The sequence below is a fragment of the Atta colombica genome, unplaced genomic scaffold (genome assembly GCF_001594045.1).
Source record: "Atta colombica isolate Treedump-2 unplaced genomic scaffold, Acol1.0 scaffold225, whole genome shotgun sequence".
In the NCBI taxonomy this organism is placed as follows: Eukaryota; Metazoa; Arthropoda; class Insecta; order Hymenoptera; family Formicidae; genus Atta; species Atta colombica.
Window position 1 is genome coordinate 11,261 of NW_017259322.1, and position 26,267 is coordinate 37,527.

Genomic DNA, 26,267 nt, shown 5'->3' on the forward strand with positions numbered 1-26,267 from the left:
AATGTTATATATATATATATATTTCCTCAATTCTTTAATTTCAGAAACACTCCGTGTCAAACACAATTTAAAATTCTTTATCTATTTAAACTTTATCTATTTAAACTCTTTATCTATTTAAATTCTTTAGTTATTTTTACACAACTTCATTACATTTATTTATTCATTTTCATTAATCATAAATGAACAATGAAATTATCAAAACACTATTCTAATTTATTAAACTATATATCCAAGTATTTACCTATCACGAACGTTAGCTCACGCTTCTCGATTACAAAATGTCTATCACTTGCTTTTGATGTTCCAATGTAACTGTTACACAATTACACAATTACAATCTCTCTGTTGTGTATCTTACAAACAACATTACACTGTAGTGTTGAAATCACAAAAGCGGATGCACGTTCGATAATCAAAGACCATCCTTGTCTTGGCGTTCCAATTCGGTTCACAGGTGGTTCGCGATCCCTTTATGGTACGTCATCTCTATTCGATCGTTTGGACGCTCCGAATTTGCGCGGCCTGAGCTGTTGGCGTCGCGAATGGGAGAACGGACCCGCCTGTTACTTGTCGATACGCTGGAGGATCGATGAAATGCCTCCAGTATTTATTCGCGTACTCGTGGACACAGTAATTGCCTATCTCATATGGTTCAAGCTATTTCTCGCATATTAATCCAGACAGGAGGACCGCGATCGAGTGGTTACCGCCGCGGACAGTCTGAACGTTACCTGGCAAAACGAACGAGTCTGCCTCCGGTTCCCTCCGGATGCCTTTCGCCTCTAGTTTCTCGTTTCTACGTCACCGACGCTGATCCAGATGCGTCTGCGTGCTCTCGTCGTCGCGGCGCCGACGCTCTATCGTCGGGTACGGTTGAAACCCGCTACCCAGAACGATCCCGTTGACGGTTTCGTACCTCACCGACACACTTACAATTCCCACCTACGAGTATGAGTGATGAGTGTGAGATCTAAGGCAGCTCCAAGTATAATTTCCCACGTTCTAATTAAAATATTTTAGCTATTCTAATTAAAGACTTGCATATGTAGAGCATTATTCCGACTGCATTATAATTGTTCCTCTTTGAGCATAAAGTCGAAACTATCGAAGGCACAGAGCTACGTGATTTTAGAACGAACTTTAAAATGAGTTTTCGCATGGAAGGATGCATCACGTGTCAGCAACTCTGCGTGTAATGTATTAAAAATACTATCGAGACGATAAAGTTAGCTACGCAATAACTTTACAAGGGCGTAATAATTTTACATCCCATTTAACACAGAGACTCCAAGAGAAGACGTTTCTATGTCCTCTGGACATTTTAAGGACATTTCCAGAATGTCTCTTAAATAAAGAAATAATGTGAAATCAGCCAACGTGTTATAGATTAGACGTGTGTAAACGTTCGTATATTTGATTTTTGCAAAAAATTACAGACGTTTTAACCTTTTCGATTGAGTCTTCATCAGTGTAATGATAAAAAATCCATACGTCCATAAAAAGATGTAATACAGTGAAATTGGAGTATCGTTAATACATATATTCATAATATGATAATGCTGTCTGTCATATCTAACAAAATACTCAAATCATACATTTCAAATTATCTATAATTTAACAAAAGTTTCAAAAAAGTTGTTAAATCATAGGTCAGTCAGTTTAAAAAAAAAATTTACATAATAATGTTAACGATGTTAAATAAGATATGTTAGACATCTTAAATAAAGTGTGCTGTATGGGATAATATACTCCACACGTTCTCGCTTTAAAGACATGATTTATTATATGTGAAAATGCAAAACATGAGAATTAGACAAAGTTGCTTCAGCTGTGTGAAAACTTGAATGAACTAGAAATAACGTTTACGTAACAATTCGGCAAAGGAACGGTCGTGTGTTTTGTGACGAAAGAATATTTTTGTGGAGCGTTGGTGTTGTAAACAAAAACTCCATTATTATGTAAATATAATAAATTTATTATTAGATATTAACAATTTTTTACAGAATTCGCGCTTAAATATTATACAACTATACGAGTAAAGGTATCATCGCTATAATCGGAGAACACTTGTAACACGTACATACACGTGATTTCTTGTTTTCTCTTTCAATATAAAACGCGGCTTATAAATTGCAGTAGACGCCTGCTGTATACGACTAGAGATATACATTCAATCAAGTCGTATCATATACGCAATTCCTCTCAACGTCGCCTCTCCCAACTCCCAATATCTTCCCGCGGATCTGTCGACCTTTCAGTCCACAAAGTCGAATAGCGTGGTCGAAAACTGCAAGAGGAAATGGACAATTACGCGTGCCTAATTAAGTACTCTTCATCATTTACATCGTCACGAGTGTCGATGACGCGTTCTCCGCATGGCAGTCGTTAAGTACCGCTGATGCGATCGTGTGAACAAGTCGCAGTGGAAACCCGCAACAACTGCCATGAAGCTTCATCGGTATTCTTGCGATCACGTACAAACAGTATGCACCATCGTCATTGCCTCGGTTAATTGTGATTACAATAGAATGACATGAGCAAACATGCGATCGTATAAATAAAAAAAAGTATTACACGTATATATTACACACAACGTGATCGAGATCGATCATTTACAAGGTCGCACGAGCCGACGAGACTCGTGCAGAGACATGCATTCACAAGTACACGCCGTTCGTACAATATAACAAGTAGCTTCGTCCTCGAAACTTAAGTCTACAACTTGAATCGCAGTGGTATTCTCTCTCTCTCTCTCTCTCTCTCTCTCTCTCTCTCTCTCTCTTTATGATTAAAATGTACATTTATGCATTACGGATGAAAGTCCACACACAAGTGAAATGTGAAAAACATTAATTTTCTGAAATTAATCGAGACTCAGTTATTGCACGGCAACTATTTTATATCTGTGTATACAATCGCGTAATGGCTTGCTATAATTAATTCAAGGCGCTGCGATTATTCGCAATCTTGCAATTGTTAGCAAAAGCTCTATCGGCTTCAACGCGAAAACGCGATGCTTGGATTGAAAATAAATCGCGCGGAATATCGGCTGGCTCTAAAGGATATCCGCGCTCTCTTTCATAGACGCCTTTTACGCGTGCGATATTTTCACGGCCTCGTTCCTGCCGTCGTATCTGAAACGCTATAACACTGCTCTTTTATGGATATCACATACGGAACAACTCGTTCAGAATGTGTCCCACCGGGAATTCCGCGGCTGCATTGCGCGCGCTGAATCAGCACAGCAGGTACACATTCAGAAGATGACATATGAAAGGAAGAAATCTATAGATACAAAGTCATTCAACTATTTATAAGCTTTCATATGCTCTTCGTATGGCGCTTTAATGTTGCTTAACGCGTCAGGAAAAAAAATGCTACGTAGCGTCAAGAATTCTTCTCGTTGTCACATTTCATGCATTTGTCAAAACTAAATGCAAAAAGAATTACATCCGCTCGAAGGATAGGTGAATGTTGATTTTATGTATGTCGTAAATGCGAGACAATATTCGTTGATAGGATTTTTACGCGTGAGATTTGAAATTTTTTAACGTTTAAATCTTATCATTGATTGAACTTTGATGTGAAAAAAATGTTATGTCCATCACAGTTGTTCGTCTTATCGTGTATACAATATATGTATCAAAATAAAAATTACAGGATGCTGTAAGTTATATCATTTATAAGATTATATCTCAATCTTTCTTTTTCGCGTATAATTCGGTGGCAGTCTTTAAGTAAGTCTTAAAGTAACAAACATTCGCACATCATCTTGTGCAGCAAGACTTACAATTCTGTCGTGGTCTCCACGGGACTTTGCTCGCCCAGATACGTGAATCCGAGATGCGAGTAATCCTTCCTCTCCCTGAAGATAACGTTGTCGTTGGACGGACTAGGACTCAGCAGATCACCGCCATGATTATACAAGGGATTAAGTACCGGTGTCGCGTCGCGATTGTTGAGGGTATTCGTGTTACTCGCGCTGTGATTCTTTCGGCCCAGTGTGGACCGTCGTAGGGAATGAATATTGGTATCGCCATGATTGCCGACAATACTGGATGCTCGTGCCGTGGTCGCTGCTTCGGAACTAACGGGGCTTTGTTGGCCTTAAAGCAGAACACATAAGCTCGTTGTACATCTCGGATATCCACTACAAACTAGTATTATTTAAAAAGTATTTAATTATTACGTTAATCCTCTAAATGAAATAACTTTAGTTTAAGAAAAATTACACTGTAAAAAATAAAATGTTAATTTTAACTTAAAAATAGTAGATTTTCTGAGATATACATTTTTATGTTAATTTTAATATTTTTGTGTGTCTCAGAAAGTCCATTAAACGTTTTCAAGTTAAAATTAATATTTTATTTTTTACAGTGTAATGTTAATACAATAGATTATGAAGATAAATATGTTTTTAATTTCATTTTGTAATTGATTGTGAATAATAACATGAAATGGGATATAAATGCAGAATATTTTAATTCTGTAATCTTTATCTAGTATTTTTGAGAAATGTAGCTTGCATTTCTCAAAAATATCTGCAAGAATGCAGATATTATATCGTCTGCTACGAATTACCGGTACTATCTCCATGATCTTTGGTGATGTAGCTGACGTTGTCCAAACTAAATGCGTGATTTTTGTTGCTGAAATCCAATTGTAAGTCGTTGCAGCTATCGTTGTCGTCAACCGGCACGCTCATTTGAAGCACTTGCGTCTCGTATTCCTTCAAATTGGGTTCCACGTAAACGGGATCATATCGTGGCACCACATACATGCGTTGCATACGTTCCTTGTATGCTTTATACCTACACATTTTCACGATAAGAATTTCTCGGTGAGCTTTAAATTCCTCGTCGCAGAAGTAAACATTTTAAAGAAAGAACTAATTTTATCGCGATCACAATATCGAAGTAATAAGTTTGCGCGGAGATATTCAAAGCGGAAAGCACAATTAAAGCTAATGGAGGTAATGAAGAGCGGTATAAATTTGTATGCCTCGTACTTGATGTTAAATGAATATTCACACTCATGAAACAACTCTCTCAGCGATCGTAATAACAACTAAAACGGTAATAACAGATGTTCTCTAATTCAGTATTTGTGTGCAACAATTTTTATTAAAACAACATGCAAAAATGTCATAAAAATCTACTAGCTTAAGTTTGCAAGCCAACACAAATTTAAATTTTTTGAAACATCGTCTATATGTTATATTTAATTATATCTACATGCAAGTATATCTATATATAAGTTTATTTTTATCCGTAATGAATTTATCATGTACATGAAAAAAATTATGTCGTATTATTAACAGTAATTTAATTAAAAATAATATTGTTAATTCAATGAAACAAATACATCATATTTTATTAAAATATTATTTGTTTCATAAATACCGCTATCTATTAAATAAACAAGAATAACAAGATTTTCAATTAGAATACTGCTAACCAATGCTGTTAATATAACATCGTTTTTTCTGTATATATAAGTTTAATTTAAATTGTTTATTATTTTAATAATCTATAATAAACCGTTAATATCACGTGTTGTATCTTAGCTTTAATTATCTTTTTATAAATGTATTTGTCGATTTATTTTAACTCGCGCAGTATTAAAAGATTTCATCATTAAAATCAGAACACTTACTTGGACCAGGAGACGCATATGTATATGATACCGGCAATGCCGAGGATCAAAATTACGCACGCGATGATGATTAGCGCGTACGGGAATACTTCGCCGCTGAACGCGACTGCCGTTTGTGTTCGAACTGGTTCGGGTGGCATCACGGGTGCATGAATATCGATGGCATTTGCTCGCACTAACGTAGACACGTCAAAGGTGATATTTGACATGGCTGATTTATCCATGATAGATCTGTCGAACATTCGGCGCTTTTAATATTTGCCCACGAGCAAATGTTGCGTTAATCAAAAGTTATAATTGACTTTTCGATGCTCGCACAAAAAACGTGCCTTTCATTATCAACAAACACAGAATAATCGTTGAAATTCAATTTAATTTTTTATTAATTTAAATTACAATAAAGCTCAAATTTTGTTTAGAAAAAAAAATTACATTAAGAGATTTCTAGCAATTTAAATGTGCTGTATTTACAAAGAATTTAAAATTGTAATCAAGAAAACAATTAGTTCACAAATTATGTTAAAATAATATATATTTAAAAAGAGTTCTATTTAAATATTTAATTTAATCAATTATTATAACGTTATCAAAGAGAAAGTTTTAAAGCAATTTCTTGTTGCGTAACCATTAATTCTGAAATATTTTAGAAATCAATTTAATAATATTCTATTTCATTTACGGAAGTAGATATCTAAAAGCATATTGCAATGTGAGCATTACGGTAATTACGTAATACTGTTCCGCAAATAAATGTGAGACATCATAGCTTTAGCGTATTTAATACAAAGATAGAGTTAAGGTGATATTATAACGAAACTCAGACTGCAAAACGTAATTTTCTTGTTAACATAAAATCTAAATAAATAATAATGTTAAATTTGTTAACAAAATTCTATTTATGGAATTTTTTTGTGTATTATTTTAAATTATTGTATCTTACAAAAATTCAATTTAAAATTTATTTATTTGTTTAAATAATGGACAATGTGCTTTTAATATTCAAATAAATAATCAATCACTTCAATCATATTATATAAAGGGCGCATTTTAAGACTTACCTCTGCACTTTGGTACTGTTTCTATTTAATATAGCTTCGGTATCCGGATCGATCGCGTAGAACCATACATCGGAATCCTGCGGGAATGTCTCGATAGTGCCATTCTTCGTGAGGACCTTTCTCATCGCGACTCTGTCAATGCTGATCAGCAGGCCGCTCTTCTGTTGAATTACATTTGCTATTTTATCGGCTTCTTTTTGCAATACGTCCGGCGCCGCATCTTGCACCACAAGAATCATCAGGTTTTCTTCCCCGATAAGATTGACGATCACCGGCGCGATAATAGAATTGTAGTTGTCAATCGAGTTAGGATTGTCGCGCACGCGAACGTCGAATTTAAAGGGAAGCTCGGTTGCATCCACATGGTCGAACGTCGCCGTAGTCCTGATTATACCGGTAGAGCTGTCGATGGTGAAGTAACCGGAACCTCGCCCTTCCAGGATTTTATACTCCAGCTTGCCGTACTTGCCATTATCTTTATCGATAGCCTTCACTTGTATGACGGTGGACGCGAATTGCGCGGTGCGCGGAATCGCTGCAAAGTAACGTCCTCTCATGAGCTTCTGACTTGCCTCCGGGAAAATAAACTCGGGCTTGTTATCATTTACATCCAGCACCTGGATCTTTACCTGCAATTTTATTAGAAAAAAATGAGAATTGATAATCTTGCTGCAACAGTTATCTCACATAAATTATAGTTTTACATAAACACAAATTAGATTTTTTATGCATTTCCCTTTTCTTAGGAATATAAATTTTAATATATGTTTTAAAATTAAATTTTGCTAGATTAGACGAGATAAGAAAAGTTGTGGATTTATATCTTTTGCGTAATTTATATCTTTTAAATTTCTTCATGTAAATTATTGGAAATTTTTGTTACATAAAGATTTGTAATTGAAGCGATAATATTTAAGTTATATCTGCAGGATAGATAACTAAGTTTTTGTGTGTTCCATATTAATTAATTTATCTTTAGTAGGTCTATTCGTATTAATATAATAGCTACATAATATTTTATTTGGATTAAAAGATTCTCGTTTCACACAGAATAAAAACACCGATAAGTTCTATCGCATTTCTCACCATCGTCGTATTTCTGCCTGAGTTTAAAAGGCCTGAGAGCGATTCCAGTTTGATCTTAATCTGATAAGATTCCGTCGTCTCATAATCTAGCGCTCCTTTCTTCAGCCTCAGCGCGCAATTTCGCTCCTTCGTAACGTTCGCTTCGAACAGGCCTTCTTCATTGCCGCTATAAATCTCGCATCTGAGCGGCGTGGTGTTGTATGCGTGACTGTTGATGATAGTGATTATCTTTATTAGCGTGTTGTCGCCCGCGTCTTCGGGTACCTCGACGTTATACGAGTTCTCTGCGAAACCCAAACCGATCTCCGGCGGAACCGTCGCCACATGACGTACGTAGACTGTCACAGTGGTCTCGGACGACAATGGTGGGTCTCCCATATCGTATGCTAGCACGTCGATCTGAGAAAAAAGAATTACCTCGTTATATAGATGAGCCAGATTGCGAGCGATGTGCGGTGTCGAGTTATATACGGAGGATCAAATACCTGATACTCAGAGTCAGTCTCCTTGCGCAAGTCATCTCGTACTCGGAGTACACCGGTATCGGGATCGATTACGAAATACTTGCTGGCGATGCCGCGGCCAATGATATCATATCGAACCTACGGATACCAGGCTCGGTGAAAATCTATCTCCTTGTTTATTTAACGGAGAAAAAATTAAATACTGGAAAGAAGTCAATACACCAACCTGATTTCCCGGAGCGGTACCATCGGAATCTGCAGCAACAAGATCGATTACAGTCGTTCCTATAGGGACGTCGTCGTCCAGCGTAATCGGACGTGGTACCGATGTAAATACCGGTGGAATGTCGTTCACATCCTGCCATGATGCGTTTAAAACGTTATTAATCCGTCGAGTAAGAAAATATAAAAATACAGTTAAATTAAAAGTGTTCGAAGTATAATAAATAATAGGGTGATCGTTGATTATGATATTAATGTGATCAACATAAACCGGTTCCGTTAAATTGATCCCATAGATTAATTCCCGTGACTGAGACAGGCAATTAATTTCCCGTTTTAACATTTTAACTTTTAACTACAGATTATGCATTAATGCAGAAGAACTAATATTAATGTAGGTATGTCGGGTACATATTTTATTTAATTATGAAATGTTAAATAAAATAGTTAAATTAAATTTGTATTTAATTATTTTATTTAATTATATATAAAATCTTCTAACTCATTAATCATAAATGACAATTTACTTTACTAAAATAAAATCTTATTTACATGATTTCTTCTCAATATAATAAATAAAAATCGATAGCAGTTTAAATTAGCTATATAATGTGATATTCTGAAAAGCATTCATGTGTAGTATATGATGCGCCAACGATAATAGTAAATCGATGATATTGACAACTACCATAAATAAAGATTCAGACACTCATAAAAAATACCTGAACATTAATAACAACGCGGGTGGTGGAACCAGGTAGATCGCTAGTATTCTCCGCAGTGCCTATGATAAGTACATGCTGGTTTTGGCTTTCATAATCAAGACCGCGGATAGTTTTTATTATTCCAGTCTTCGGGTCTATGCTGAAGAGTTCGGTATCCCCTTGTTTGATCATGTACGTAATTTGCTTCTTTGTGTCCGGATCATCGGCCTAGAAGTAATCGCGTTAGCTTCAAAATCTGAATAAGACGGCCGTCCCAGGATGCACTATCCTTTCCACCTCATCGATGGGGATGGCAATCATCGACGACGCGAGTAACACGAATATCTCTCGAATCGGAACGAGTGTACGTCTCGATTATCCAATGAACTTTTGAAACTTCTCGAGCGAATCTCGTCTCTCATTCCTCGATGAAATTACATCCCTTATTATGATCCATTTCGGAACTAATTTCACACTCGGCAAGTTACACGAACAAGTCAAGACGCTTTATCTTAACGCGAACGTTTTGTATTCGAATCCACATTAAACGATCAACATCGTCGCACGAGAGTCTCAATTTTCATTAAATTAAATCTACAGGAACTGATGCGAATAGACGGATTAATCTCTTTTAATCGCACTTCTCCCGCTTTACACGTTTTCCATTCGAGAACAGACGCTATTATGAATAGTATTACTGCGGTCTGACATGCGACTCACCGTGACTTGAATTACATTATGGTCTGGCACGTTTTCCTTGACACGTGCCTCGTAACTGCTTTGGTGAAAGACCGGAACCTCATCCTCGACATCTATGACTTTTACCGTGACTGTCGCAGTTGCCAAACGATAATCAGGGGCTCCATCCCTTGCAGTCACTACGAATTTGTATTCCTACGCAATTTATGCAAGTCATATTTTATTACATTCAATAAATGCAATTAGAAAAAAGATTTATCGATCTTAACCGACACAACACATCTCTTAGAGAATTGTGTTGTGTTTGGAAATTTTATAATTTAATTCTGAATTTCAAGAGAATGTCAGAATAAAATAAAAAGTTTTAATGTAATGCATAATCATATTCTTAAAACGATTTTAACGACAATTTTTACAACATGATTAATTAAAAGTTTTTATCACATTGCATGAAATTATTATCAGGCTTTTTTACACAATGCATTTCTATCAATGAAAATTACATAGACTTTAATTCAAATACGCAGTTTGCCCATTTTCTTTGTCTCAAGCGCACATAATAGTACAACTGAAATTTAACTGTGACGACATTCTTGTAATCCGAGTATAAATTAAACTGTTTCGTTGTAAGATATTCTCAAGTTGTATTCGTAGTTTATAATTTTAGAACTGAAGAGCACCTAGAATCCTGAAAAGTGTAATAAGTTCTTATGCATTATTTGAAGCAGCTTTTCACAAATTCATTCGGAAAAATTCATTAATAGTTCAAAGTTCTCCAATATATTATCTCCAATAATCGTCTAGCTCGAAATAATCAAAATATCCCAAAATGAATGTTTTCCCAATAAATTGAAGGATAAAAAGTATAAAAATACTTATATGGATTTTCTAATTAACATTGTTAAAAATATAAATTTTACATTAAAATAATATGATATATTATTAATAATATAATATAATATAATATTATATTATTTTAATGTTTTACATTAAAAGCTAAAAGAATAATGGAAATATCACTCACATCGTTCTGCTCGTAATCCAGCACTATTTTCGTCAGAACATCGCCAGTCTCGGGATCCACGGTAAACGGAATATCGTCAGGTACGAAATAAGTGACTTCGGCATTTATACCTTCGTCGGCGTCTTCGGCATGCACGCGGCCAATTAATTTACGTGCTTCGTTCTCCTTGACGGTAAATTCATAAGGGAGACCCACGAATTCGGGATTCTTATCGTTGATATCGGTAACCATAATATTGACCGTCGCGGTGCTATAGAGACCACCGGTATCCTCAGCTTTTATCAACTACATAAACCAATAATATCACAGTATTACACTCTGTTTTTAATTTTTTCCAATTTGACGAAATGTGGATAATGACGACTTTCATTATCCACATTTCGTCAAATTGGACGACTTTCAACAATAAAAATACTTGGAGAGCCTCAATCAATAAGATTTTATTTTTAATATATAATTCTTTTACGAGAAATTTTTTTCTTTAAGAAATTGAATGTAGCAAAAATTATATATGCTATAAAATATTAAAAATATAAATTTTTACCTTTTTATTTAAAGTATGTAAACAGATTATATATGTTAATAAATGTTAATAATGTTGTTGTGCTTCGATTTCGCTACTTGTTTACACACACAGAGAAAGAGACACACTGATGCTTCCATAGATTAGATAAAAGCTATCAGTAGAAAGTGGTGTAAAGCAAGAAGTGCATTGGCTTGTAGAGGGTGTAGGAAGTTCATACTATAATGTTTGAAGATATCGACTTACCAACTGATACCGGGTCAGGTCCTCCCTATCCAACTTCCTTATAACGGTAATAACGCCTGATTTGTCGCCGATCGCAAACTGGCGCAAGTCATTTCCTGATACTATCGAGTACGATACCGGGTCGTTTTCTGGATCAGTGGCCTGTAACGTTTATTGATAACGCTATATTATTATAATCATTTAAAAATCCATTATTTTAAAAAGAAAAAGACAATCCGGATCGATTTCATAGAATTCAAAGAAGAGAGATTCACATTCTGATACAGAATAATTAATTACGAAACTTGTTTTTATATAACCCGAAAAAACTAATATAAATAGAAGAATGAAGCATAGATCGAATGCTTCATCAACGCGATAGAAAGACGAAAGGAAAAAAAAACAATAAAAAAAATAATATATATCGAGCAGATACAGTGCTTCTATCAGAGCGGAGTTGAAGCTTTAAAATAAAACGCCAATGAGAAGGACGTCATATCAAGGATACTCACAGTGATAGTCGCGACTGTGGAATTGATGGAGGCTCCCTCGCTGACTTGCACCTCGTACACCGGTTGCTGGAACACGGGGCTTCTGGTGTTGGGCCCGGGAATGACGTTCACCTCGACGATTGTCTGCGAGTACTTGCCACCTTTGTCGGTGGCCTGCACTGTGATGCTGTACTGTTCGCCAGCATTAAGTTTCCTCACAGACTCGATAACTCCGGTCTTTGGATCTATCTTGAATTTATGCAAGCCGTTGTTTGACACGTGATAAATACTGTACGTTATCTCGGCGTTCTCACCCTCGTCATTGTCCGTGGCTTCCACCTGAGCGAGATCAGATTAAAGTCTCTTAGAGTCTCGAATCTTTTTAAGCGCGAAAAAGAATTATGGAGCACTAACAAGCAATAAATTAATGACAATTTAGATAAGTACTAAAAAGTATCAAAAATAAAAGTAAAAAAATACGAATTACTCGCAATTATTATTATTATTCTCAAATATACAAAGTTGTTAGTCAAGAAGCATAAAGAAATCACCTTCGCTATTTGTCTCTTCGTCTCTCCCGCTTGAACAGTGATGGGTGCCATCATCGGAAGCAGAGGCGCATTGTCGTTAACATCGTTCAACGTTACGACAAACGATAGAGGTGAAGACGCAGCCACACCCGTTTTCTCCCGGGCGACAACCTGGAATCGAAAGCGGCCAGGACTCGGAGGATCTCGGTCCAAATTCTCCTCATTCACGACAAGAACGCCGGACGGATCGATCGCAAAGAAATTTGTAGTCAGTTCGAAAGTATACGTCGGTTTTGGATCGTCTGGTCCCTGGATATAGAAACGGATTTTTTTAATAAAAGAAAAAAGAAGAAGATGCAGACTTCAAATATACATGAATTTCAGCAGCACAGATATTATCCTCTAATAATAGAGATAATTAAACGGTCAATTCGCACCTCGGTTATGTTTTATCAAACAGAAAAAATCGATGGAATCGATGGAATCTACGTGACTACACTCACCAGATCAGCATCCGACACGGTGAGCACAATGGGATTCCCGTTTTCATCGATGACCTTTGTGCCGATCGGAGCATTCTCGTCGACGAAACCTTCGATGTTTGACGCCGTTATAACGGGTGGATTACTGTCGACCGGCTTGACGGTGATTGCTAATTTTGCGGTAGCAGACCGCTTTGTTTCCGACACTTCAACCGCCTTAAGAAAAGAAGAAAATGTCGTTATTAGACATATTTAAAATTTTGAAAAAAAAAAGTTTAAGTTACGCGTATGACAAAGAATTTTGTATTATATTTTCAAACGCAATCTTTAGTAAAAAAGTCCATTAATTATGTTATTGAAAATTATTGAAAGCAACTCTGAAAAATATAGGTATACATTTAACACAATACATGTTAAATATAATTCTCACTAGGTTGGTGTTGGCATAAACACCAAGAGTGTAAATTTAACATTATGTTAAATCATTTATATCATAGTGTTAAATCCACACTTATGATGTTGAATCCATTTTGGTTTTTATATCCAACACGATGAGAATTACATAAACATCCACATAGTGTCAAATCCACATTCATATTTTTTAGAATGTACTTACATTATTTATAACATTATTTAAATAACGTTCTTTATAAATTTCCTTATATTCTTTATCCTCTATTTATACAAAATTAATTCCAAATTATACCAAATTATTTAAACATTTTTTTTCACATAAAATATAATGTTGATATTTACCTTAATAATAATATCAAACTTCTTGGTTACCGTCGTGTCAACAGCTTTGATTTGTTTCACCGCTCCAGTATTAGGATTGATTTCAAAGAAATCCCGATAATTCGGCGGATTTCCGCTGAGGAAAGAATAGTGAATCGGCGCGTTTATGCTGTCCATGTCGACCGCTTGTATTTTCTCAGGCGAGATATTGAGTATGCCAGATAATACTCCGCTCGAAACCTGACGAAGAGAAAAAGAGAATCGCTCTTGCAGAACCGGTTGCACCGATTTATTGACTACGTAAATTTGAACAGTGAGATATTGACGGCCGATTAGACAGACGTATTCGATTATACTTGAATTTTTCAATACTTTAATATTTAAACAAAACAGCTGAGAAAACGTTCGTTAAAATAATGCCCCGGTGTTGATACATGCCCGAAAATTGAAGAATCGCAGTTTTTTTTTTATAATCGCAATTTACGTACCGACGCGGAGTATTCCGGATTGATGCAGGCGCCATCCAAAAGCATACAGCCTTGGTAAATAAAGGATGGATCTTGATCATCATCGTCCCGTATGTTCACCGTCAACGTGGTCGTGGATGTGAATCTCTCGGAGACGTTTCTCGCCCGATCCTATAACCAAAAATAATTTGCAACGTAAAGCAACGAGGTAAATGTAAATTGATTTTCAAAGATTTCAACTGCGAATCGAGGAATTTGCATTTTGTATCTTTCATATTTCGAAAAATTAATTGTGCAAGCTGTGCAACACGATTGAAATATGTTTACAAATTTTCGTTTTAATTGCATTTGTAAATTATTTATTTCATTTCATTACAACTACAGTAAAAGAATTTTTCATTCCCCTTGAATAATTAGTGAAAAATAATATTTCATTATTATTTATCTTTCTTTGTGAAATCTTGTATACTTCTGCAATTCATTTATTTTATCATTACTATCGTACTTTATTTTTCCCGAGGTTTTTTTCGTTTCTAGCAATGAAAAATGCATCTAGAAGATGTTAATAAAAATATCTTCATCTATTTCTTGAAGCTTATAAATAAAAACTTGAATGACGCATGAAAATCGATGGTGATAACGCGCCATTAATCTTGTGATTTTGACGCGTCACGATCACATTGACATTTTCAATAGTTGCCACGTGCACAAAAGGAACAAACATCTATTTTTTTTATTTCTTATCCACACACACATACACACACATCACAATCCAGTACCAGTTCTACCGTCGAGTCGCCCCGGGAGAAACTTGGTCTCTTTCTTCTTGTCTTCCGTTCTCTTCGGTGACCCTATTTATGCAATAACGGATCAGGTCCACTTAAGAGGCTCTAAATAAAGGTAACCCGTTATTGTAACTTTTATTACGCCGGAAGGATTGTAGAAAAGCTTCCGAAAGTATCACATAAAATATATACATCTTAAAACGCATATTGCAACATATATGCTACAGATTACGACACAGTTAGCTGAAAAAACGCATACATTGCCTTTCGCAACATGCAAATCTCATAAATTTCATCTTTTAATAAAACCTCGCATTATTCGCTGTTCCTCATTTAAGCACATTGAGGAAATGAGTTTTACAACAAAAATCTGCTTTAAAATTTCATCAAAAGCTTTTGTATATAAAAGAAGCAACGAAGGCGAAATGAGCCGAAAAATATTTCGCTATTATGTCAAATTCATGTTTATGCTTATATTTCTTTGCCATTTTCCACAAGTCGACCCGTAACGTAAAGTCAGGCAAAAATGTTTAAAACGCTAAGTGTGCGAACATTAACTTTGCACATGAATCATCTTGTAGTTTACACATCTAAAATCGACGCGACGATGAAACGCTATTCCTCATGGCGAAGCGCATGAAGGCTTCTTAGAAGGAGCAACGTTCACGGATCAAAAGTCGATCATTTGTTCCACATAATATTCAAATGAGCCGCACCTGCTGCAGCAGGGCTTAATCCAAATCGAGAGGGAGAGAGATCGATCGCGTCCTCGACTCGCGGGGAGATTCGCCGCGATTATGCGAGACCGTGGCCGATTTATCTCATGGCTTGCTATGGAGAAGTCATGAGCGAAAGAGTCATGAGCGCGGTGCGGAAAATAACTATTACCTTTGACCATGCTGCACGACCGAGGCTATATCCCGTATGCCAATAGCAGTAATGGGCGCACGGTGCACCCATTTGCCTTTTTCATTTCGTCTCGCTTACGAGAACGGCCCGCCAGGGATCATTTAATGACATTGTATTGCTGGTGCGGCGCGGCGAGACGCAGCATCCAGAACTCAATCGCATTTTTCTCCCAACATCCAATTGCTTGTACTCTACTCGCTCCGTATGGTCGATCGCGCAATTTCGAACATGCACGAAATTGCAGCTGGCAAGCGACGATGACGGCGGCGGCGACGTTATAAGAAATACCCGGCTCGAAAGTCGACGTGTAATACGCGCTTCGGATTCTATTACAGGTGAAATGAAGTCGCGATCCCGTATAACATTTCGTATTAAATGCAGGTGCCGTCTTGAATTAGATTTTAACAAAAATTTTGATGGGGTAATCGAGGAAATCTTATTTTCGAGAGCAATATTCCGTTCATAAAAGATGATGATATCAGCAAACGGATTGTAATCGATAACAATAGTATATATAATATCCAGTATAATATTAAAAATGAATTCTACATAATATTAGAAATTATTAATTCCCCGATATTACTCTTTAAATCTTTTTGGAGTGAAAATTAAGCCAGTCTTAGAAAAAGAGAGAACATTTTTTACTCTTAAATGAGAGTGGCAGATTTTTATTCTTTTAGAATTAGAGAAGATTTCATTATTTTTTTGAATGAGATTCACTTCAAAGGAATGGAATCTCACTTTTTTAGTGTGAGGCTTCATTCCTCCAAAAGAGTGAAATTTTATTTCAAAAGAATAAAATCTCATTCCTAAAGAGTGAAAATTTATCATTCCTGTTCAAGAATAAAAATATTTCTTTTTTTAAGATTGGCTCAATTTTCAGTCTTTTGAAGTGAGATTTCATTCCAAAATATTCAGAGAGTAGAATTATAATAAATTTTAATATTCGATTATGTATCGTGACTTGATATTATCCGATTTTTTAGTTTAATAATTTTTTTGAAAGAATAGCATCATGAGCCATTTAACATAAAATCACAATGCAGTGCAGCATGGCACAATAGCAACAGTGTAATAACTTAATAGAATCGATTCCAAGAAGGAGTCACTTAAAGTGACGGTTAACTGATCACTTACAAGAAGCTATGACCAGAGGCGGCTCTAAAACTAACGAGGTTTCAGGATGGAAAGTGGCTATTGTGCCCTGGCGTGAGACCTTATGCGCATAAGGCCTTCGCAATGAACCTCGCAGAAAAAAATCGCTTGTTTCAATTTAGCCTAAGGAGAGTATTTATCGCGATCCATTGAGGTCTTTGCACTAGTAAGGTTGAAGTGTTTGCTTAGTTCGCCCTATGTCAAAACTGCCTTTAGCGTATACTGATTCTAAAATCCTGATTAAAGTACAATTCAATTATTATAAATAACACCCTATTGATGACAAAAACCTAATCCATTTCAATCACCGGACTGAAGACGATCTGTTTGTATTTTTGACGATCCACTCACCGTTGACAAATCACCATTGCCATCACTCGGATCGATGCGAATCAACACGACAGCCAGGAACGCTTTTATCGGATTGAGAAGCTCCATTGTTGGTCTTAGACGACTAGTCACGTTCTGTTGATGACGCGTCTCGATTCTGATCTCATATATTTTTCTCCTCTCATCCTCAGGGACACGTCGATGTGAAATCGACTAAAACATCTGGTAGAAAAGTCTTTTCGACAATACAAAAAGGATAGTCCATGTCTCGTCAAAAATCTCGAGAATTAGTATATAATAAAGTGCAATGATAAGGTATCGTCCTACATACAACCGACAATTCCCGCGTCGATCCTCGTGCTGAATCCTTAGCCCGCCATTAACTCGTTATGTTACAACATTCCTCATGGGACTGTATAAATCACATATCTTTTAATCGGTCGAATGATATACCTCCTCTCACTCATTCTATTTTTAAACCGTTGGAGCATTATACATATTAGATGGTCACTGGATATAACCGAGAATTTAGCGATTAAATATTTTTAACATTTTCTTGCTTTTGCGATTGTTGGTGAAATTAAGCTCTGAAAATTTTATCGAGGAATATACATTTTACGCAAATAAGGCGTATATTTAAAAATACCGAGAACTCTTTTCCATAAATCTCATATGCGCGGCGATGTCTTGGTATAATACCTTTACATTATTGATAAGCATGCTGTCGACATTTTCGTCTTCATCATTCTTCGTTTTATTTCAGAGCATCTTTCATTATTGAGAGCTCTATAAACAGTTCGAATATCGAATAGCCATCAGTCGCTTTAAAACCTCGTCGCTTCACAATGAAACGAGAAGAACAAATTCAATATTTCGTATCGAACTATCGACGCGATCAAGTTATCTCGCCTCTATACTTCAATGCGGCTGGCGAGGTGCCTTACGTAACGTCAGATCATTTACATCGGTATTGGAAACCAACGGCGCGGAATATTGCGTCACGGGATCTTCGTAAGCATCGACAAATTCGTCGCCGTCTATTCACTCCATCTGGCCTATGTTCGCGCGCGAAATCGATCATGCGTGTGGATCTATCTGCGAAATCGATGCCCGCAAGGCTTTCCGGAAATATCAGCTATGCTCAGCTGCGCGGTTGCTTTTTTTATCGATAAAACCATCGCGGATTGCGCGAGATTAACGTGCAAAATTTTACAAAGTAAGAAGGCTACAGTGACAGAGACTGAGATATAACTGATGTAGTCATGGACGTAATACAGAAAAAAACACATACATAAGTCATGAGAGGCTATTGTATGGATGCGGTTACGTATACATTTTTCTCTGCTTTACCTTATCCACGACTATGAGAGTTACACTGCAAATCCAAGTATATGATAAGTGATGTCGGAAAGAACAATTTTGCCAAAATATCTAAGATATACAGATTACAGATCTAAAAATAATTTTGTTTTAATTATATGTAGAATGCTCAAGCTAATTCCTTGAATACCAAAATACCTTTTGCAGTATTGCTTAAATTTCTTACATCAATGCTGAGATTAATATCCGTATTTATATTATAGTCAGGCCTTATATTTAAGGTTTCCTTAAGTTTATCTTCAGATGCTCTACGAATTATTTCATTGGCTACTGCAAGCATCTAAAGATAAATTTAAGGAAGCCTCAAGTACAAGATCTGATTATGAATACGGTCATTAGTTGCACATTTCGATTGATTTTCAATTTGGTTCCTGCCTCTTACTTCACCAATTCACGCGCAGCTTAAATGCTAATCAGCATTTCAAGTTAAAATTCGACTGAAATGTGCAAGTAAATAGCATAGCACTGTCCTAATACATAGACTGAGTTGTACTTAACACAACGCTTGTGGAATCATTTCATTCTTGTTGTTTATGAAGTGTTAAACAAAAGACAAACGAGCGTTAAGTGGAACAATTATTTTATGATAGTCCAATAAAATTATTTTCAGATCTTATCTACCTAAGTTTTTAGATACTCCAGCAAAATCGGTTTTTCCCTGCATATAGAAGTCACTTATTACACACTCGAGTTGGAGTGTACATTTTCTGACATGAGCTGAAATCGGGAAATATATTTTTCTACTTTCCGTTACGACCAAGTCACATCGATGTTCATCCGATATTGTCATCGCCGAAGGCGGAAGCGACCGATCTGTAATCAACGTTTCGCGACACGTGTTCTTCGCTGCAAAGGAATAAAGGATTACGTATATACACGAGGCGTTCCGGAAGTTGCCCGCTTCCTCTCTCATACAAACGTTCATTCGACACACGTAACAGATGATTTTCCTTTTTCTATCGCGCTGTTATTTATTCCGTCAATCATTAATTTTCTCAATGTATATTTTCTTAACGCCTCCCGCATTCTTGACGTACAATTAATTATCTTCTAATAATTTTTAAGAATTAATTGTTATCTTCTAAGATAACAAGTAAGATCCTGATAAAATTCCGACAATGAGACTGCAATGAAATTGAAATATATCGACTTTTCTTTAGCCTCGTGCTCGCGCATTCTTCACTCGTCCTGGATTCAACAACTCGAGGACTTCTCCACCTACGTCAATGGCAACGCACTCGCTGTATTCCGGCAGAAGCGCCTCCTCGCAACCGCATTTTAATACCGTTCATTTGACAAACGCCCGTCTTTTTGCCCAAGGCTCATCATTAATCTCCCGACGTAGACTCGACGAACGGACCGTTATCATGCATACAAGTATCGCCGAGTTATTATTCTATACAACGTTTTATTCTTTCGATGCAACGTTTTATTCATAGAGCGTTATTAAAGAAATTTCTCATTGCAATGGCGTAATAACCGTCGGTAATGCTATTGCTTCGGCTTAATTAAGCATATTCTCTTCATCTCGCATTCTATTTGATTTTAATTACGATTACATGAATCAAGGCTCCATAAAGGAGGGAGAACTTCCTTCGCGCAAAACGACGTGATATAGCATATCCTTGACTTTAGAAATTTTATAAGAAACGTGTCGATTCTTACTCATACTTTTCTTAGGAGACGAGATTCATGATTTATCACAAGCTACTCGACAATGATCGGCGCGCTTCATGCGATCAGATGGTTCTATCGGACTTTCGCGCTGACACGGCAAGACGATTGAAATCCATACACACGCACGGCGAAACCGATACACCATTGACGTTCCGCTATCTCCATACATCATATGTCCGATTGGTCAGGGTGATCATGCTATTTTCCGTATCGCGATCACCCGCGACGGAAGGATTCGCCGTGGCGTGTTACACGCGGGATTGGCCACGTCGGCAGTGTCGGCACTATGACGCTCGGAGAAATCGAAAATTCCGTGCTTGCGTTACACGTCGCGTAGCCGAACGGTGACTAATGCCGGCGAGTCCGCGGCTCTCCTACCTCACGTAGGTATCTAGACTCGCGTGCAACATGTATCGCTGCATATAAGTCCCGTCCATATCCACTGCCCACCTTGCGTTTTCCTGATGATTGCCCACCTTGGCGGCGCGTAATTTTCTTTGTTCGCCGAACCCACGGCCAGTAGCGACCACGTTTACGCAAAACTGTGCCAGGCACATAGATAAGATTATAGGTAATTAGAGACAGTTGGGGAAGACATTAACACATCGATTAGCGCGAGGAAAAATTGCGACTCATCGAGCTTGTTAAGCTTCAAACTTTTTATTTCTTCTTGATTTATTATGTAAGAATGTATTGTTTTTCTTACGGATCTAATGTTTCATGTTTAGATTATTATAAAATTGATTAATACTGAATATTTTTATCATACACTGAGAGAAAAATGTTTGATATTTGTAATTATAATTACATATTACTATAATTATAATTATTGCTGTTAATAATAATAACAATAACTATGTATATAGTTCTAACAACAAATGTATATAGTTGACAACCTAAAATGATTATAATTATAGTTATAATAACCATAAAATAATTGAAACTACCATAAAAATGATTCAAGTGACTATAATTTTATAGTTATATTTTGGAACAATCATATTTTTTATGATTGTTCCAAAATATTGAATTGTCCGGAAAGTTCGTGCGTGGTAGGTGGCATAAGGACAAGTCTGAATATATCAGAACGATTGAAAACAAATGACATGCGTACATATCGTAAAGAATGATACTTCAGACATACAGGAAAAAAATTTAGTTGCGATACGTTAATTTTTGTCAGTTTTATACGCCTTTGAATATGGAAGAAAACAAAATACATTTAATGTTTTTCTTTTACTGGAAAGGCAAAAATGCCAAGCGGCAAACAAGATATGCGCTGTTTATGGCGAAGGTGCTGTATCTGAAAGAACGGCGGAAGTGATTTGCTAGATTTAAAGCTGGTGATTTCAACCTTGAAGATCAAGAACGGGTAGATCTTCCATCACAAATGAAGATCAGATTAAAACATTGATCGAGAATAATCCATGCTATACGACACGTAAATTAGCAGAAATGAATATGTCAAAATCCACCATCCATGAGCATTTTATGAAGCTTGGCTACATAAACCGTTTTGATGTATGGGTTTCCCACGATTTAACGAAGAAATATCTGATGGATCGCATTTCCATTTGCGACTCGCTCTAAATGCAACGAAGAGACACCATTTTTGAAGCAAGTAGTGACGGGGATGAAATGGATCATTTACAATAATGTTGAGCGAAAAAGATCTTGGGGAAAGCGGAATGAACCACCTTTAGTCACCCCAAAAGTCGGTCTTCATCCAAAGAAGGTCATGCTTTGTGTCTGGTTGGAAAGGGATCCTGTGATTATGAGCTTTTACCAAACAACGAAACGATAAATTCAGAGAAGTATTGTTCCCAATTAGACGAATTGAAGACAGTAATTGAACAAAAACGTCCAGAAATAGCAAATCGGAAGGGCGTCGTGTTTCATCAGGACAATACGCGGCCTCATGTCTTTGATAACTCGACAAAAGTTGTTGGAGCTCGGTTGGGATGTTCTACCCCATCCATCATATTCACCAGACCTCGCGTCCTCTTATTTCCACCTATTTCGATCATTCAATTCCCTTAATGGAAAAAGCTTCAACTTTTTGGTCGAAGTAAAAAAAAATCACTTAGAAATCACTTAGAAAAGTTTTTCGCTGAAAAACCTGAGAGATTCCGGAAGGATGGAATTTTCAAGTTGTCTAAAAGATGGAGAAAGATTGCAGAACAGAATGGCACATATATAATTTAATAAATGTATACTAAAATCTTCTGCGTTTAAATCTTCTGCGTTTCAATTTTCTTTCAAAATCAGCACGAACTTTCTGGACAACCCAATATTAAATACCAAATATTTTTTTCTCAGTGTAATTATCATAATTTTTATAATATTTAATTAGTTGTGCTACAAGTAGTAATAATTAACGCATATTTAGTTTAAATACTTTTAGTTGAAATATTTTAAATATCATCGTTGGAGCAAAAATTTAATGTTAAAAATATTAATTATGCACTCAACCGATGTAGTGGATTTTTCAAGAAAGGTCTCGATTATAGAGAAGAGTTACAATTATCTTGGCGCCAGCATGATCCTAATCAAAAAATATACAATGGCTAGCAACCATAACTTCTATGGCCGCTTCATGTATTAACATAAATAACGAATAGTTGCCCGATGCAAATGAAAACACACGGGAAAATGTCACGTCGCGGTCGATGTAAAAAGCTTATATTTTTTTTTATCTGACAGCGCGGACTTTAGCGTCGTACGTCAGAAGTGACTTATCGACACTGCCTCGCTTCATAGAATCATTCGCACGCGTGAATAGGCGCTCGTGGAGAACAATTCTTAATGCAAACGCGGAGCACGATCACCGAGCGTGGCAATAATCGCGACACGACGAGTATCGTTCGTAAGAAATAAGCAGACGGCGTTCATTGTACAGTTACAAAGTATTGTTCCATACGCACGTACAGGTCACAGTGAATTTGACATTTTATAACTTCCTGATTATATTATTATATCCCCGGAGTGCGTGTGTATGCGTGCGGCATGTAGGTAGCATGTTACATTACATTGCGCGATACTCATTGCGCTCGCATTACGACGATTCGTCATGGCGATCGAACAATCTCGCGCCGCGATTGCGTAGGTGTCTAGTGAATACGCGATATTCGCTAATGAGCATCTTACTTTCACTCACGCGAGACGAGATTACGTGCGGTCCATTAGCGGTTGCGTTAATGGTCATAAGTATGCTAGATCATACCGCTCGAAATGACTCTTGCATCGTCTACTTGAAATTTTCTCTTCACTCTAGATTTGATCTTGTTGTCGGCAAATTACAATCATGAGCCGCAAATCCTATTTTTGTACGGCTTACATAATTACTATTATTAAATTTAAATTAAATAATTACAATTATTATTATTTTATACTACATACTATTCTCTTGGTTCATAAAATTTAAAATACTATATATATATGACTGTTTAAATAAAAAATTTTCCCCCGTTTATACTAGATTTATACTTTTACAATTTGCTACAATTTAATTGCAATTTGCTGTAATACTACTTTCTTCTTCTCTAAAATGGAATAAATTTCGTTAATAAATTTATTTATTGATAAACTATCGGCTAATGAGGTGCAATAATAGATTTAAAAAGATTGCAGAATTTATAGAAGACACTATAATTGTTGACACTTCTAATAAATGATATATCTAAATTCAATGCTGACTATCTGTGAACAAGTCATGTATGTGGTGAAACTACTTATTTTATATGACCAACTTCTTCAATTTATTACTGAGTTTTTGCAATATTTAATTAATTGCATCTCAATTCATTTTCTAGGACGATTTGCATCATCATCGTATCATTATGCTTCATAAGTTGTGCGAATGTTATTATTAGCAATGAATTTTATGTATTGAAAATGAGCCACAACAAAAATCGAAACGTTTATATGTTTTTAATAAATAAATAAATTTATTCGCACATGATTTTGTGTGCTGGCTCTTATAGGTACTCTCTAAAACAGATTTTAGAATAAATCTCAAAGATATCTCTTAAAGATTGAAAATTGAGCCACTCTTTTTCAAGGCTGGTTTAATTTTCATTCTTTAGGATGAAGATCCACTCCAAAGATTTAAAGAATGCTTTACATTCTTTTAATTTATGTTTTTAGAACATAAATCTATTGTTTGATAAATAAGTATGTGTTTAAAAGGAAGCCAAATCATATTGCAGTACCTTTATGAGGACAATGTTACAACCTGATTCTCGCCAGCAGAAAGTTCGGATTACAACGTGTACATGGCCGATAAGTGTCGCGATATCGATTGCTTTGTTATCCATTGCGGACATGAGAAGCGTAATTTGCGAGTTCTAATCCGGCAGCAATGGCCTGCGTGTTATCTATAAACCGAACAATGTTGGGTTCGGCAGGGCGATATGCAAATAGCTACAAGCAACGGCACGGCAATCGGCCTTTAATCTGGCGGGGCGAGTGGTTAATGCCTTACGGTACCGACATGTGTATCAAACGGAAAGATTGTGTTATTCCGCACCAGTATTACCGTTACATGTGCGATCCTTTCTCTATTTCGCTGGTCTGTTCGGTGAATTTGCCCTGACTGCGAGATTGTGCGAAAACTTCGCATCGGAAATATCGCAACTTCTCTCATATCGTAGTCGAGTTGTTATCTGCAAACTACCTCTATCCTGATTGGCTTGTGAATCACCAATATTACCGTTAAACGGTCATTATGTGAGATATACTGAAAGTATCACTTTTTCTGCATTCATTTCTTATCTATGGATTTCTCGATTAATTTAGATGAGGTGTCATCATTTACAAATATTTTGTTAAATGAAAAATAAGGTACTGTTATTTATTTTTGTCTTTTAATTTATGAGAGTAAATATTTATAATTTAGTGACTTTTGTCTCAACATTTCTACTAGGAAAAGCTTAATTTTATTGTAAGTTAGTAATAATTTGGTAAAGATAGAAAAAGAAGACAAAACCTAAAACTTATAAAGCTTCATATAAACTCATAAGCTGCACATTTTCCTTGTTTATCTGCAATATTCACACAGCTTTATGTACGTTTGAAATACCTCTACACAGCACGCTTCTAAATACGCGATTGATAGAAGTAATTAATTATTTAGACATGGATTATCTAAGCCGGGCGCGTAACTGTAATTAACGACTAGTCTGTCGTGCGCTGTTTGCGCACTTGTGCGAAACCGCAGAATCGATTAGTACCATTAAAATCATTAGACGTGAAAAAGATCGAACAAGTATCTACCAGCGTGGTGCCATTGCCATTGGGTTGTAATACCGTTTAGCGAATGCATGCCTGTAGGCCTGTACGTATATCAGTTTCTAATCTGCGACAGAGCACATGGGACATGTTTCGTACGAGGATCGTGTGCACGAAGCATATATGTTGCACGCGTCGCGCTGCGCATATAATTATGCACGCGCGCGAATGCTAAAGTCCTCTTCAGAATTATTGCGATACATTCGCGTGTGAATTACCGCTGAAATATCCTTCAGTGGATAATACAAATGGAGGAATTCAGAAATATTGCTGTAATGTATGTCGCTTCCCATAGGTAACATTCATCGACCTTATTTCTCGTAAATGAGCAATTAGAATAACTGAAATTGTACTGTATATATATATATATATAT

The 26,267-nt window shown here is 36.3% G+C and overlaps 2 protein-coding genes across 6 annotated transcripts in view; both read right to left on the reverse strand.

Annotated features, from left to right (window-relative positions):
* LOC108688131 (tetraspanin-11-like) overlaps positions 1 to 810 on the reverse strand; it is a 4,447-nt gene extending 3,637 nt beyond the window's left edge. Inside the window, exon 1 of one of the 2 annotated variants that reach the window (XM_018194260.1) lies at positions 245 to 810. The gene's annotated coding sequence lies outside the window, so the exon portion shown is untranslated. The remainder of the gene's footprint in view (positions 1 to 244) is intronic. The other variant, XM_018194261.1, reaches the window with a different exon arrangement.
* A 1,206-nt stretch (positions 811 to 2,016) lies between these two features.
* Positions 2,017 to 26,267, reverse strand: part of LOC108688130 (protocadherin-15) — a 133,643-nt gene continuing 109,392 nt past the window's right edge. The window contains exons 1-18 of one of the 4 annotated variants that reach the window (XM_018194257.1): positions 17,569 to 17,676; positions 14,390 to 14,539; positions 13,923 to 14,141; positions 13,188 to 13,382; positions 12,706 to 12,993; positions 12,176 to 12,493; positions 11,685 to 11,825; positions 10,916 to 11,200; positions 9,913 to 10,086; positions 9,211 to 9,420; positions 8,493 to 8,624; positions 8,288 to 8,404; positions 7,803 to 8,201; positions 6,717 to 7,345; positions 5,659 to 5,889; positions 4,585 to 4,814; positions 3,794 to 4,109; positions 2,017 to 2,290 (exon numbers count right to left, since the gene is read on the reverse strand). In XM_018194257.1, the coding sequence (XP_018049746.1) occupies positions 2,206 to 2,290; positions 3,794 to 4,109; positions 4,585 to 4,814; positions 5,659 to 5,889; positions 6,717 to 7,345; positions 7,803 to 8,201; positions 8,288 to 8,404; positions 8,493 to 8,624; positions 9,211 to 9,420; positions 9,913 to 10,086; positions 10,916 to 11,200; positions 11,685 to 11,825; positions 12,176 to 12,493; positions 12,706 to 12,993; positions 13,188 to 13,382; positions 13,923 to 14,141; positions 14,390 to 14,539; positions 17,569 to 17,655 (4,206 nt within the window). In that variant the 5' untranslated portion in view covers positions 17,656 to 17,676 and the 3' untranslated portion in view covers positions 2,017 to 2,205. Of the gene's footprint in view, positions 4,110 to 4,584; positions 4,815 to 5,658; positions 5,890 to 6,716; positions 7,346 to 7,802; positions 8,202 to 8,287; positions 8,405 to 8,492; positions 8,625 to 9,210; positions 9,421 to 9,912; positions 10,087 to 10,915; positions 11,201 to 11,684; positions 11,826 to 12,175; positions 12,494 to 12,705; positions 12,994 to 13,187; positions 13,383 to 13,922; positions 14,142 to 14,389; positions 14,540 to 17,568; positions 17,677 to 26,267 lie in introns of those variants that run through there. The other 3 variants (XM_018194256.1, XM_018194258.1, XM_018194259.1) reach the window with 3 other exon arrangements.